General features: G+C 40.5%; 1 protein-coding gene across 1 annotated transcript; it reads left to right on the top strand.

The window, feature by feature from the left end:
- Positions 1-425: 425 nt before the first annotated feature.
- nup155 (nucleoporin 155) lies at positions 426-14,802 on the top strand. Its single transcript, XM_084935231.1, has 34 exons — positions 426-602; positions 861-1,032; positions 2,719-2,856; positions 2,985-3,081; positions 3,245-3,315; positions 3,393-3,485; positions 3,837-4,100; positions 4,189-4,262; positions 4,372-4,463; positions 4,581-4,678; positions 4,767-4,934; positions 5,049-5,149; positions 5,268-5,438; positions 5,549-5,659; positions 5,819-5,913; positions 6,005-6,090; positions 6,236-6,377; positions 6,536-6,602; positions 7,206-7,321; positions 7,792-7,889; positions 8,011-8,144; positions 8,266-8,457; positions 8,683-8,821; positions 8,915-9,050; positions 9,131-9,284; positions 9,364-9,468; positions 10,518-10,672; positions 10,838-10,967; positions 11,063-11,176; positions 11,310-11,430; positions 11,615-11,725; positions 12,068-12,204; positions 12,328-12,434; positions 13,623-14,802. Exons 2-34 carry the CDS (start codon positions 891-893, stop codon positions 13,759-13,761), a joined length of 4,098 nt encoding a protein of 1,365 aa, XP_084791357.1. The 5' UTR covers positions 426-602; positions 861-890; the 3' UTR covers positions 13,762-14,802.
- The last annotated feature ends 59 nt before the right edge of the window (positions 14,803-14,861 follow it).

The following is a 14,861-nucleotide window of genomic DNA, read 5'->3' as shown; positions in this document are numbered from 1 at the left end:
TGATCTGTTTGAAATAAAACCATACTTAGTATCTGTCATTAGTTTATCGTTGTATCATGAGATTCAGCACACATTACACATATTCATAATTAATCACTATTTTTTGCAATAAAACATTATGTTACACTTTAAGGTTTAATTTTTGATTGCAAACCTTTTTTGAATGCATAATAAAACATAAAAGTTGCGTTTCTGCTTGAGAAACTAAAACTGCTGACCTTTATAGAATGAACGTCTCACGTTTAAAAAAAATCAAATTTACAAGAACAATTGAATACGTAGATTTGAAAACATCGTTATTTGAAACAGCACTGCAGATGAAACAGAATACAGCACGTCTTTCAATGGTTTAAGTGGTTATTTTGCGGAATATTTTACAGCTCTTCTTGTGTATCTTTGGTGGATGGCAGTACAACACACTCTGAAGGAGACGAAGAAGACGTTACACCGGAAATAACCCTTTCTCTACTCCTGTGCATGAGGTTGGCGGGCTGCTAGCTGTATATGTGTATTGGGGGTAATTCTTTGAATTTTGCTGCTCAACTGATCAACTCAACTCGTTGACCTAACACACCAGAAACACGCGGAATCGTTTCATTTGGGTAAAGCAATGACCGCACTTTTAAATGCTTTATTTCACTCTTAGCTGGCAGTTAGCTGTATGCTAAATAATAGGTTCTTAGTGGCAGCAGAAAGCTAACCGGTGTTCTGTCAACTAGCTAACATTAGCTAGCAGCAACTGAAAAAAAAAAGTTAAAGTTATGTTTTTGGTGTATCGCTTGATTATTTCTCTCGGGTATTTACGGAGGGCATCTGGCCAAATTGTGCAGTCGATTAATTGTGAACTGCTTTTTGTGCAGATAGGATAGGTGAGCGGTGGTTGCCCAGCCATGCCGTCCCCCGCTGGACCCAGCAGCCCCGCCGCTGCGCTCGCTGAAGCCCTGGAGAACTCCTCCCGGCTCATCGACAGACACCTGCAGGATGACCGATGCTTTCCCGACCTGTCAGAACTGCTCGGAGTCCCCTCACACAGTAAGCTAAGGCGAAGGAAAGACCTAATGATAGCTGTTTGTTTACAGCTCATGCAACACTAGGAGTAGAGGAAAAACTGGGATGGATAATGTCGGTGAAAGCAAATGTTGCAGGAGGTTTTGGACAAAACTTTCCTACAGAGGATCTGAGCAGCAGTTGTTGCTCATGTGTGTGTAAAATACAGATTTCAGGAGTGACTGGGAAATATGGATGTGTTTAGGTGAAGAGAGACAGTTTAAAAAGTTCAGGGTGATGTGTTGAAAAGCATGAAAATGTGAAGGTTTAGCACTTATATATAATAATTTAAGGCAAAAAGCTTTATCAAAATATTTGGTTAAACTCCCATAGATCATCTCATTGTAAGAATGTATTTTCCATATGTGATTCTTTTTTTCTTTTTTTTATTTAACTGTAAAAGGAGGAAAGCTAAATCTTCTCCACAGATTTATAAGCAAATGAAGCATCTCTATGTTACGCTTGCATCGTGGTATTTTTTTTTTTTTAAGGGGCTAAATTATTCTGTTGCTCAGTAGTTAAAAAGATAGATAAAGGAAATGCAAAGTTCACATTGGAATTATTTCATATCACTTGACCAAGTTTTGGATAAGATTCCCAGCCTGACCAAGTTTTGGATAAAATTCCCAGCCTAACCATCTCTGATTTTCCTGACAAAAATTCGAAAGCCAGGGTACACCTTGGACATGTTTCCAGTCTGTCGAAGGGCTAGCAGATAGTGACAGGCAACCATTAACTCTCACATTTACACCTTTAGAAGTTTAGGCAATCACCAATTAACCTAACCCCATGCATGTCTTTGGACTGTGGGAGGAAGCTGGAGTACCAGGGGACACTGGGAGAACATGCAAACGCCACACTGGATTTGAACCCGGTGCCTTCTTGCTGTGAGACAACAGTGCTAACTGTGCTACTTATTATCAATTTGTTTTTGTGTTTAGGGGGCATTTTTAAGACTTTTCTAAACACCATTTTCTGTGGAGCCATTTTCATATATTGTAGGTAGTTCTCCTAGTAGCTAAGTAGTCGTTCAAATTTTTTAGGCCAAATATCTGCTGATGTGACTGACGGAATATGGAATTTCAAAAGTGTAGCTGAAGTTCAACATATATTTCTGACAGCGTGAATTTTGATGAAAATTTTAATAGTTTTTGGAACACAGATTTCCGTATATGAGGTGTTTTCTGTACTACCAAATTACTCATATCAGATGAATGGTTCGTTGATATTTCAGACCCGCCCCCCCAGAAAACCCGCCAAAACATCACCATAACAACTTAATTGTTACTTCTTCTTTTTTTTTTGCAAAGATTTGGTGTCTTTGTTTATAACTTCAGCCTCACTTTCTCAGCATGACTTTTAAAAAATATATATTTTTACAGATGGTATTTAAGAGAGCTTAAATTTCACAATGTGAGTGTCATGCACTAGGCTAAAAGCTAAAGCCTGTCAGCTTCCTTATTTGGAAGTGTAGTCCTGGAATTTTCTTCAGGAAAACCAGAGCCAGAACCAAGCTTGATGCATTTGGTCAGTTGATATAGAATGAACCATTGTCTTAACACCTTTCAGTGTAACATCTTTATATATTTCAACAACTATATTGCTTACCTTATTTTACAGTGATGGAGAAAAACTTAATACTATAAACAGACTTCCTGTTGTTCTTCACAGATATGCCGTCGCTCTCCGGGGTGTCAGATATGGACTACCCACTCCAGGGGCCTGGTTTACTCAGTGTGCCTAACCTGCCAGAGCTCAGTGCAGTCCGCCGAGTCCCTCTGCCACCTGAGCTCGTGGAGCAATTCAGCCGTATCCTTTCGTTCATTCAGGAAAAACAAATGCAATGATTTTCATCTGACATATCGAGTAGAAAATATGTTCATTGCACTTGTATTTGTTCCACAAGTAATACGAGTTTCAGCTTAACCAACTTGTAGACATGCAGTTCAACTGCATGATGGGAGTTTTCCCTGAAATTTCTCGAGCGTGGCTTACAATCGACAATGACATCTTTATGTGGAATTACGAAGATGGGTGCGTACCTCTTGGATAAAACAGGACTGACTGACTTTTACAAACCAAGTCAAGTGCACAAACTCTGCTCATATTATTAGTAATAATATTTTTATTGAGAGTTTTTATTGATGATAAAACCAGGAGTTGAGGCATTTTTTTTTCTCTTTTTTATTCCTTGCAGAGGAGACGTGGCCTATTTTGATGGCCTGATTGAAACTATTTTGGCAGTCGGCCTAGTAAAACCAAAACAAGGTACGCCTAGGCACTCGCAAAGCATTTGTCATCTTTTGTTTGAGTAATTCTTATGGGTTCTGTTTTTCTTTTCTCAGGGATTTTACAGCCACACATTCACTACCTCTTAGTATTGGCCACTTCTGTGGACGTGGTCATCCTTGGGCTCAGTTTCCCCAAAAGTCAAGCTGGTAAGTAATTCCTCATCAGAATTTTTGTAATATTTTGTAGGTAAAAGAAAAGAAAAGGTTTTCCTTTTAACATTAACAGTTAAACATTCCATCTCAAATCCTCCAGCAATCCTGGTATTAAGCAGCAGTACATTAAATTATATCCAGCTGTTTTAAAGGCATGTATTCAGTTTGTTACCATTTACATTGTCAGCTATATACCAACAAATGCCAGACAAGCACACTTTTAAGAATCAGTGTGAGGATATTTGTATGGATGTCAGAGTGGGGTAATAGGAGTAGTGCCTATGATATCATGATGTGCTTATGCTGGTTTATCTGGGTCATATTTGTGTCTCTCTCTTGTTTCAGGGTTGAATGACAGCATGTCTGGTGGGATGCAGCTGCTACCAGACCCTCTGTTCTCAATCCCCACAGACAACACCTACATCCTGTCCATCACCTCCACAGATCTGGGACGCATCTTTATGGCGGGGAAGGACGGCTGTCTCTATGAGATCGCTTACCAGGCTGAGGCAGGCTGGCTGAGCCAACGCTGCAGAAAAATCAACCACTCTAAGAGCTCTCTGTCCTTCCTAATCCCTTCTGTGCTTCAGTTCTCCTTCTCTGAAGATGGTAAGGAGCAGGTTCACGTTTCCAGGTGGAGTGAAATATATCTGCCTGATTAAAGCTGACTGGAACATTTTGTTGCTTCTCTCCACAGATCCCATTGTGCAGATTGCAATAGATAACTCTCGTAACACACTTTTCACACGCTCAGAAAAAGGTGTCCTTCAGGTATGAGGCACATTTTGTGCGTACATATCTTTCTGATCGGCCCGGAAAGCAATAAATGTGCAGTAATCACCTGTCGTTTTAAATAATGAAATACTTTCATATTTTTCAGGTGTATGACCTGGGTGCTGACGGGCAAGGAATGAGTCGCGTGGCAACAATGTCACAGAGTTCAATTGTTGCGGCTGCTGGAAACATTGCGAGGCATGTTTTAGTTTAATAAACATCAATCAAGCTTCTTTTTGTGTCGTTATCCGCTCAGAGGAAAGTATTTCTTTTTTTTCTCTGCCTATTTGAAAAATTCAGTTTTTCCATTTTCAGGACAATAGATCGTTCGGTCTTCAAACCCATCGTACAGATCTCTGTGATTGACAGATCAGAGTCCTCAGATTGCCATCTTCTTGCCGTCAGCCACGCAGGTATGTTATGAAATATTAATCAGTATGAGATGAAATACTAGAATACGTGCATTATGTATCGGTCTGTACTGATACTGTGTTTCTGCAGGTGTGCGTCTCTACTTCAGCACTACACCTTTTGCACCTCCGCACCAGAAGAACGTTGCAGTGCGACCTAGCCTACTAGCTATGGTACACGTTCGCCTTCCTCCAGGTTTTTCTGCCTCCTCTACCCTCCAGAAACCCTCCAAAGTACATAAGGCACTACACAGCAAAGGTAATAAGCAAATGGCACTCAGATCCTGAATCATTTATTTGTTCGTTCAGTAACGTACCGGGACTTCGTTGGCAAGGAACCACATCTGTCTTTAATACATTTGAAATCTTTCAGGTGTTCTTCTTATGGCCGCTTCTGAGACAGAGGACAGTGACATTCTGTGGTGTATCAATCACGACTCCTTTCCATTCAAGAAGCCCTTAATGGAGACGCAGGTTAGCACAAAAAAAGTCATGCAATGAATAAATTAAATGTATGTTTTCCCTTTCTTTGGCACTTTGTTAGATACTGATCAGTTTATCTGTCATGTTCGCTGCACATGTTGCATTGCAGATGATGTCTAATGTAGATGGACACTCTTGGGCTCTTTGTGCCATTAATGAGGAGCGACCGGCCAATTTTTTTACTCCGCTGAACAAGGACCATATCCCCATCACCAGTTCTCCTGTGGTGGTCCAGCAGCACAACATCCCTCCACAGAAGTTTGTCCTCCTCTCTGCAAAGGTTAAAATTGTTGTCATGATGCTTCATGTTGCATACGTAAACTTAATCTTGTTACAGTGTGACAAGACATTATCATAACTGTACAACTAAAAGTGTCAAATCTCCTTCAGGGGAGTCATATTTTTCAAAAGCTGAGACCAGTAGATCAGCTCCGTCACCTCCTGGTTAGCTGTGCTGGAGGGGAAAGTGAAGAAATTGAACGCTTCTTCAAGCTCCACCGGGTAAAATCACAATGACAATCACTGTGTAATGTTTTATAATCCCCTTATCATACCATGTAGCAGTAAGCCTGTGCATGTGACTAGCTAGCAGCCTTTGTGACACACAGACACCTTCATGACATGCAACATATTTTTGAATCATTACTGTTTTCTGTACAGGAGGAGCAGGCTTGTTCCACAGCCTTAATCCTTGCTTGCTCCAGTGCTGCTTGCGACAGAGAGGTTTCACAATGGGCTACCAGAGCCTTCTTCAGGTCAGTTAATGGTTTGATATATGTAAATATTTCCAGTCGTTCACAGTGTGCACAAACTAAAGGCAGTGCTGTTTTTTACTATTTTGATCAGATATGGAGGAGAAGCACAGATGAGATTTCCTGCAGCCTTGGCGTCACCCAGTACTGTTGGGCCTGTGATGAGCTCTCCAGCACCGGGTAAATGAACAAACATTTTGCTGTGTCCACCTGGCTGGTGGGATGTGACCAAATCATGCAAAACAAGATCTGTACGTGAAGGAAACAATCATTTTAATGGCTAACTATAATATTTACCATCGTGCATTATTAATGCCCCCTTCAGGTGTTATACCCCCAGCACTGGCCACACCCTTTGCACCAATGCAGTCTGGCTCTGCCCCCATCACACCTATGTCAGCTGGCCCTGAGGTGATTTTCTCCGGGAAGCACAACGGCATTTGCATCTACTTTGCACGCATTCTCGGGTTAGTAAAGCCTGTCATCATTTGTCACATTTTTCTGGGTCACAGCTTAAATACTCGGCCTCTGATTCAAAGCTTTGGTTGCTGATGTGTGTTGATGTTGTCCTTAAACTGCTGAGTCACATGTCTTCCTCTCCTGTTTTCCTGCTGACTCTGAACAGAAATATTTGGGATGGCAGCCTTGCTGTCGAGAAAACTATCAGCAAAGGGAATCAGACTGTCAGTATTGTAAGTAACATTACAGTTACATTTACTCACAGCAGAATTGTTTGGATTGTAAAAAAAAATCCTGGATGTCAAGATAATTTTCTCCAGTTGAATGGAAATAAAATTTGTGCCCCTGCCAGCCTGTCCCCCTGGTTCATTCGAAATCTGGATTAGCTTTCCATTTATTAGAGATCTAGTCTTTGACACTTGATGGGTGCTTGCCACTCGATTTGCATGTTAAGGACCTGGTTTGTTCTTGCTTTCGTCAGCTGAGAAATATTAGTTTTATTTCTAAATCTGTCCTGTAATTCACTCTTTAACAAGCTTTTACTGAGGCAGGTAGATCGTCTGCAGTTTGGATGATCTACAGAAGATCCTCCCAAACGTTCCCATGTCATACCTCTACTGATCTCATTGCTCCCAATCAAGTTTAGAATTCAATCTGTGAGCTCAGTGGATTCATTTAGCATTTTATTTGTCCTTATTGTCCTTCTTTTGTGGTTTTTATTTGATGTGAAGCTCCTTGTGATTTTTATTTTGAATGGCGCTAAGTAAATAAAACTATTCCTATCTCTTACATGTTGTTAATAATTAACACTAGCTTTCATCCTTTGCCCCCCACAGTTGGAAAGCAGTGTTAATTCATTTGATGTGGAGTCAGTCCTTCACGAGCTCTGCGGCTTGCAGGAGTTTCTGGATAAAAACTCTCAGTTCAGTCCCTCCTCTCTCGGTGCTGCAAGGTAAAGCTCCTTACAGATTTGTTTATTCTTATTTTGAGTTAATAGCTGTATTGATACCTCAGAAAGTTGTTAGATCTTTTGCAACATTGCCTTCAAATTAAAGGAGTAGAATAATATAAATGTAAAAAGAATTAAAGATTTCCTTCAGTTCAGTGAGCAGAATACATGATGTAACACCAGCTGGGATATGAACAGATGGTTTAACTTTGCTGAATGTTTTAGTCTGCGGAGAACAGTTCAGCTCAGGTGATTAAGGACTGAAAAAGGTATCAAATGAAGTTCTGTTTAGATGAGACGTCCCCTCAAACTAGCTTCTGTTCAAAACCCTCAAAAAACCAAAACACTTTCCTTTTTGATGTTAATGCACAAAACAGGATCTGTAGATGCTAAAAAGATAAAAATATACTTCAACAGACTCTTGTTTCCTATCTCTCTTGTATAACATCTGTGTTGTTTCCTCTTATCTTCAGCTCCCCTGCCAACCTGCAGCAAAGGCTGCTGGGATTCATGCGTCCTGATGGAGCCAGCTCTCAGCAGGTTCAGCAGGAACTCCAGAGGAAATATCACAGTGAGTCATGAATACAGGCTTCATTTTTTCCCCTGAATATTTTTTTTTATTACACTATATATAAATGTGGGAAAGGAAACACAGTGTAAGTTTTTTTTTCCTTTGTCATTTCCGTTTCCAGCCAAGGCTCAAGTCTATGAGAAAGTGTCCCTGCAGGCCATCCAGCAGTTAGTGCATCGCTCATATCAGACTCTGGCCCTCTGGAAGCTTCTCTGTGATCATCAGTTCAGCCTCATTATGTCTGAGCTGCCAAAGGTGCATATGTGCACTGCAAACAGATGCTCATACCCCTGCAGTAAAACCTGGTATTCAATTGAAGCTCCCCGTTGTTTTTGGAGTGCTCCTTTGTCATTCTGCCATTTTTTGTTATTTGCAGGAGTTTCAAGAGCAGATGAAGGGAGCAAGTTTTAAAGATGTTGTGATAAGGGGCAAGGAGTTATCTGGAGCGCTCATCACAGGACTCATTAATGTCTACATCAAAGATAACGCCTCCGTGGATGCTATCAGCAATCACCTGCGCGACATCTGTCCGCTGCTGTACAGCAGCGATGACAGCGTTTGCTCCAAGGTTCGTACACACACCTTTTTTTCACCTCTGTGTTAAGTATAGTTACAATTATTGCTGCTTCAGGGGTATCACATTCTTACTTTATTGATGTGTGCGTCTTGTTTTCACATTTCTTATAATCATGGTATTTTTTTAAGGCAATGAGGTCTTGTACTAAGAGGTTATTGATTTATCCACATCGATCCATGTGTCTCAGCACTGAATTTGCTCTTGTCCCCCACTCAGGCTAATGAGTTGCTGCAGAGCTCCAAGCAGATCCAGAATAAAGCAGATAAAGAGAGAACACTGAGAGAGTCTTTACGGCTCTACCAACAGATCAGCCAGCACACAGACCTCCCACTTGTTTGCTCCCAGTACAGACAGGGTAAGGAGATGCAAGATATCTCCACTATCTCTGTTTATATATATATATATACTGTTCGTGAGATTTATTTTCTAACGCTGCTTATCTTCTCAGTGCGTTTCTACGAGGGAATCCTGGAGTTGTGTCTCACTGCGGCAGAGAAGAAGGATCCACAGAGGCTAGGGCCTCATTTCTACAAGAATGGAGAACCTGAGCAGGACAGAGTGGGACAGCAGGCCTTCCAGGAAAGGTAGAAGAAGCCTTAAACAAATCACCCCCATCAGAGATGTAGTCATCACCGTTCTTTATCTTTGCTTTTTAAACCTCCAGACTTTCATGTTATAAGTGCATCACAGACACCATGCAGGAGCTGGTGAACCAGAGCAAAGCTGCCCCACAGTCCCCCAGTGTCCCTAAACAGCCCGGACCTCCTGTCATGACCTCTGACCCCAACATGCTCAGCAATGAGGAAGCGACAGCTCATGTGAGTAGGAGTTTCTCTCATTTCCTTCCGCTGCACTGTGTATCATCCTCATTTCTAATAAAAATCTGTTCCTGTGTAGTTTGAGCAGATGCTGGGTTTGGCCCAGAGGTCTCAGGACGAGCTGTTTCACATCGCGCTCTACAACTGGCTGATTCAGGCCGACCTGACTGACAAGCTGCTCGAGGTACTGTCTGCTTGCTCGTAAATGTTTTGTTTCAGTAAAGCTTGTTTTACCTTTTCATTTTTCTTTCTCTTTTTAGTTGGCAGACATCGGTTCTTACATCAGTTTAGATCAGGGGTGGGCAATTCCAGGCCTCGAGGGCTGGTGTCCTGCAGGTTTTAGATCTCACCTTGGGTCAACACACCTGAATCACATGATTAGTTTATTACCAGGCCTCTGGAGAACTTCAGGAGCTAATTCAGCCATTTAAATCAGCTGTGTTGGTTCAAGGACACATCTAAAACCTGCTGGGACACCGGCCCTCGAGGCCTGGAGTTGCCCACCCATGGTTTAGATTCTATTTTCAACCAGATTTTTATTGCCCCAAACATAACAGCTAATATACATGGAAGACAGATGCTGCGAAAATCTGAAATTTATAAGGGAACAAATGAAAGGAAAAAATAGTTTCTTTAAATTCAAATTAATCAAGTAATGAACTAATTTCTAGTTATGTTTTAATTTGTTTGTAGATTATTATTTAGATTTTTAAAAAAAGCTCCTTATTTATTTGCTTTCCCAAATGACCTTTTTATTTATTCATGAATTTTTCACATCTCCTTTTTATTGATTCATCCAAAGGTTTTGCACCTCAATTTCATTCAAAGAAATTGTTTTATGAAAAAAATATATAAATGAAGATGTATAAAAATCAACTGGTATGTAAAAAACTAGGAGAATTAAAACCGATTTAAATACTTATCAAGGCAAGTTGAAACTGCATTTTTTTAAAAATAAAAAATGTTTGATTCCTAAAATGTCTTTCACTTGACGTAAGACTACTAATGTACATAAAAACTCCCCTAAAATAATTTAAAAAAATGAATAGAAAAATGTTTAAATCTAACATTTTACTGCATTTTCAGTGTTGTTTTACTCTGATTCTTGCAGTTTCATTTTTTACACCTCCACACATTTGTGTATGAACAAATTGAAGATGCCTTTTGGCATTGTCATGGTGATTGCACACCAGTATATGATACCTGTGTTTGTCCCTGTGCTCTGGGGTCCAGGTGAATTCTCCATACTTGGAAGAACATCTGATGCATATGATCAAGCAGGACCAGAGTAAAGTTCATAATATGGACCTCCTGTGGCGTTACTACGAGAAGAATCGTAACTTTGGCAAAGCTGCCCACGTACTGGCCCGCCTCGCCGACATGCACAGGTTCGGACGCAGCAGCACAATGCCAACGCTACAACATGCAACACATCTACATGGAAAATTGGCCACCTCCAACACTGACTCCTTCAGCAAGTGTATACGTTATATTCAACTTATTAAAAAACAATTTAGAAAAAGTACCTTGATGTTTGCACTCTGATCATGTAGCACGGAGATCTCACTGAAGCAGCGTTTGGAGTACATCGCTCGAGCCATCCTGTCTGCGAAGAGTTCATCCTCTATCTCAGCTCAGGCATCTGACGGAGAGTTCCTCCATGAGCTGGAGGAGAAGATGGAGGTAACCCTGACGTTGTAACGCTTACAGTGAAAGAAATCCTAGCCTGAAATTCAGCACATTCTGCTCACGCTCTGTCTACTTCCTGTCTGCCATAGCTTGTGCGTATCCAAGTACAGATACAGGAAACCTTGATCAGACAGTACTCCCATCATCCCTCTGTGAAAAATGTCATCTCTCAGTTGGACTCGGAGCTAATGGACATCACAAAGGTAACGTGCAACTGTGGAACAGAGAAGAGTGTTTTTAAGGAGTATTTTAACACGCTAGCCCTAATTTAAAGGTGATGGATAAAGAGTTTACAGTGAATAGAAATTTGTTTGTGGAACTGTTTTTGTTGCATAGCTCTATGGAGAGTTTGCCGATCATTTCAAATTGTCTGAATGCAAACTGGCCATCATTCACTGCGCTGGACACTCTGACCCGATCCTGGTGCACTCGCTGTGGCAGGAGATTTTGGAGAAAGGTGAGCGAAATGTCAACATCCTGCAAAAATGCAACCTGGGACCCCCCCCCCCCCCCACACACACACACACACACACACACACACACACACACACACACCCACACACACCCTTTCTGCTTTATATTTTTACTTATGTATTTTTTTGCATGCTTTATATCTCACTTATGCCTCTTCTCTCTTTCAGAACTGGAAGATACTGTGGCCATGAGTCCAGTAGATAGAATGAGGTCTCTCAATCTGAAGCTGGTATCGCTTGGAAAGATTTATGCTGGAACACCGAGATATTTCCCTTTGGGTAAGCTGTAATTACATTGAGTTTTAGTCTGATTAAAATTTGCCAGCTTGCACTTTAAAATTTTGTCAACAGTAATATAATTGGAGTTCCCTTTAGCATCATTTATGTCAGCATGTCTCTGGTGTGCAGGTCTGTAGGGTCATGTTGGTGATTAAGGCAATTGCTTAATTATCCTCCTTTTTATAACCAGCATGTTCAAGCTTGTCATGCCTATGGAGGCATTTATTAATTTTATATAAATCATCGGTACTTGCATGCATGCACATAATCAATTACGTACCCGGGAGTGAACATATTGCTGAGTATGCGATGCTAAGGAGCTGATGTGTCCTGTGATTGCAGAGTTTCTAGTAAAGTTCCTGGAGCAGGAGGTTTGCCGGCTCAACTGGGATGTGGGATTCGTTACATCCACTATGCAGGAGATTGGAGTGCAGTTGCCACGTCTGTTGGAAGTCTATGACCAGCTCTTCAAAACTCGGGTACATGCATCACCCTGTGACTTTTTAAGCTGAACTTTCTTTTAGTCTGTTCAGTAATGATCCATCTATCTCAATGAATCCAAAAACCAACCCTTTGTTTGTTTGTTTCTAAATTTTTCATAGGATCCTTGCTGGCAACGTCTGAGGAAACCGCTTCATTTAGTGGAGTGTATCCATGTACTTCTCTCAGGATATGTAGAAGACCCCAGCAGGGTACCAACTTATGACAGGTAATTACGGTCTGTTCAGCTCCTGGCCTGTAGTGGCTGCTGTAGTGTTCACAGCATTAACCTAAGGTCCCCAGTGAGCATTACTGTCACAACTGTTGCCATCAGTCAGTGTGTAAGCTGATTATTTTATTTCTTTTAGAGACGATACACATTCATCAACATTACTGTACATGTGCCAGTGTTGGTTAAATCTCTGAACTTTTGTCCCCTGGACAGATGTTGAAAGGAAAAAAAGAACACTGTTTAAAGCCATTTAAAAGAACAGAGCAAAAAAGTCCATGAAAATGAACCATATACAATAAAAACCACTGATATTAAATAGTACTGGAATAGGGAGTTTAAGTTTGCAGAGGCCGTTAAAACACAATCACTTAATCTCTCTTGTACTACAGATGAACCTGTGAAACTTTAACCGAGATTACATGCAAAGAAGTCATAAGAGGCATGCTTTTGTTTACTCATTGGGGGTGAAGATCAGAACTGAGAACCTCTCAGGCCCAGATTATTCTCCATTTTGGACAAGGACAGCTGCAGATCCGATGCACGAGCAGGCATTCCTGTAGTCTTCCTTCTGGTAGTCTGCTGGCTATGCACATGTGTAGTTGGTACGTTAAAATATAAATTCTCCAGGGACGAGTCTGGCGAGACATTTACACCGGAAAGTATGATCTTGGTTTATTTTCAAGGCTTTAGATATAATCTTAAGCTAAATTTTAAATGCTGTCAGCACAGGAAGAAAGTGCTTAAAAGCGTAAACAGAGAGTAATGATGCTGAACATTTTTTTTTAGTAAGCGACTACATTTTCTAATTTTACACCAAAAATAGAAAATGTATTAAATGTTCCATAAAAGGAGCAAAATGATCACGCTTTAAATACAGGTCTTATCTTGATCACACTAGTGTGTTGTTTTTTGTTTTTTTGTTTTTTCGTTTTTTTTCCCCCCTCTTCAGTGTGATGCATTTTTGCTGTTTCTAAGCAACAGATCATGCCCATCATGCCAGCTCCCAGCAGGCAGTCAGATACCGTGGACAAACATGTAAAACCTCACCTCGTTTGGCCACGTGTGATGTTTAGTTTGCACTTTGATCATTTCTCTGTGATTTATTCAGGTCAGAGCTCACTAAGACTATATGAAGCATCCCATTTACAAACATTGTAAAGTTGTTTTTGTTTTGTTTTTTTGCAGACGTCGCTTCACTAACGTGTGTCTTGACAACATCTGCGGTTACCTCGTGGAGCTGCAGTCCCTGAGCCCAAACTCTGTCCTTCAACAAACCATCGGCAACTTCAAGTCCCTGCAGGCAAAGCTGGAGAAACTCCACTGATGTAACTGTGGTCAAGAGTCGGGTGACTTGTGGGTGTTGCCCTGTTGGCCTTAAGTGAAAACTGCTGAATTAAAGTGTGTTTACATTGTCAGCAAAGGACAATATGATGATGACGTTTGTATTACAAAGTAGAGTTTGGCTCTTTTTTTCCCCCCTCCAGTTCGTTTTGCAGCTTGGAGAGACAGGTTTTTATAACTTATTTGATACATTTTGTTAGTTTAAACATTATGCAGAAATACAACCTTGGAAAGAATGACTGTTATTTGCATTGTGTGCAAATAGCTGTCATATATCTAAAGATGAGAAGACACTTTTTTCATCACAAATATGAAATCCCTTTAAATTTTACAGCTTATTGGTTATAGTGGAAATGCAGTTATGTGATGGTTGATTTTTCTGGTAAAATGTCCCCAACTGAAGCCATTTCTTCACAGGGGAATGATTTTGATTGTTCTATTGCCTGTCTGCAAACAGTTTAGTTTTATATGTTGTAATTATGTACATAACTTGGCCATAATGCCGTCTTTTCTGCCACAAGTCATTTACACATTTCATTTTATTATTTACAATGAATGTTTTGTCTGCTTGGGCGTTAGATTTAACGGTGCCATTGTGTGTGAGTGCTTTTTTTTGTGATTGTTTTAAAAGCAGAACGATTTTTTAACTCTGCAAATTTTGGCCCACTTGGAAGAAAAATAAATAAAACTCATTTTTAATGAAATAAAACAGCACTTTTGAGGATGTTTTCAAAACACTACACAGAAACTAGGTGTTGTCTGTGAACTAGACACACACGTGTTCTTGGTTGAGATATATCTGTGTGAAACTCTACAAATGATCAGCAGAAAGGGGCATTTAATTGCTTTGGGTGGATGTGACACTGTTTACATAATTATCTTTAATTGAATCCCTCACTTATGCTTTCTTAGAAACATCAACCATACAAGGCAGTAATTGCTAAATTACAATTAGCTGTGTGTTGGCGTACACAATTGTGTTTTGATTCTTAGCCTCATGAGAAATAAACAGATTTTGACCTGATGTTGGGTTTATTTTTGTTGGTATACTTGCACACGCTCCAGTATAGTAAGCCATGCATA

Source organism: Perissodus microlepis, chromosome 7 (genome assembly GCF_051167445.1).
Source record: "Perissodus microlepis isolate ML-2025 ecotype Zambia chromosome 7, ASM5116744v1, whole genome shotgun sequence".
In the NCBI taxonomy this organism is placed as follows: Eukaryota; Metazoa; Chordata; class Actinopteri; order Cichliformes; family Cichlidae; genus Perissodus; species Perissodus microlepis.
The sequence above is the reverse complement of the archived record's forward strand: the minus strand, read 5'-3'. Positions and strand labels throughout refer to the sequence as shown.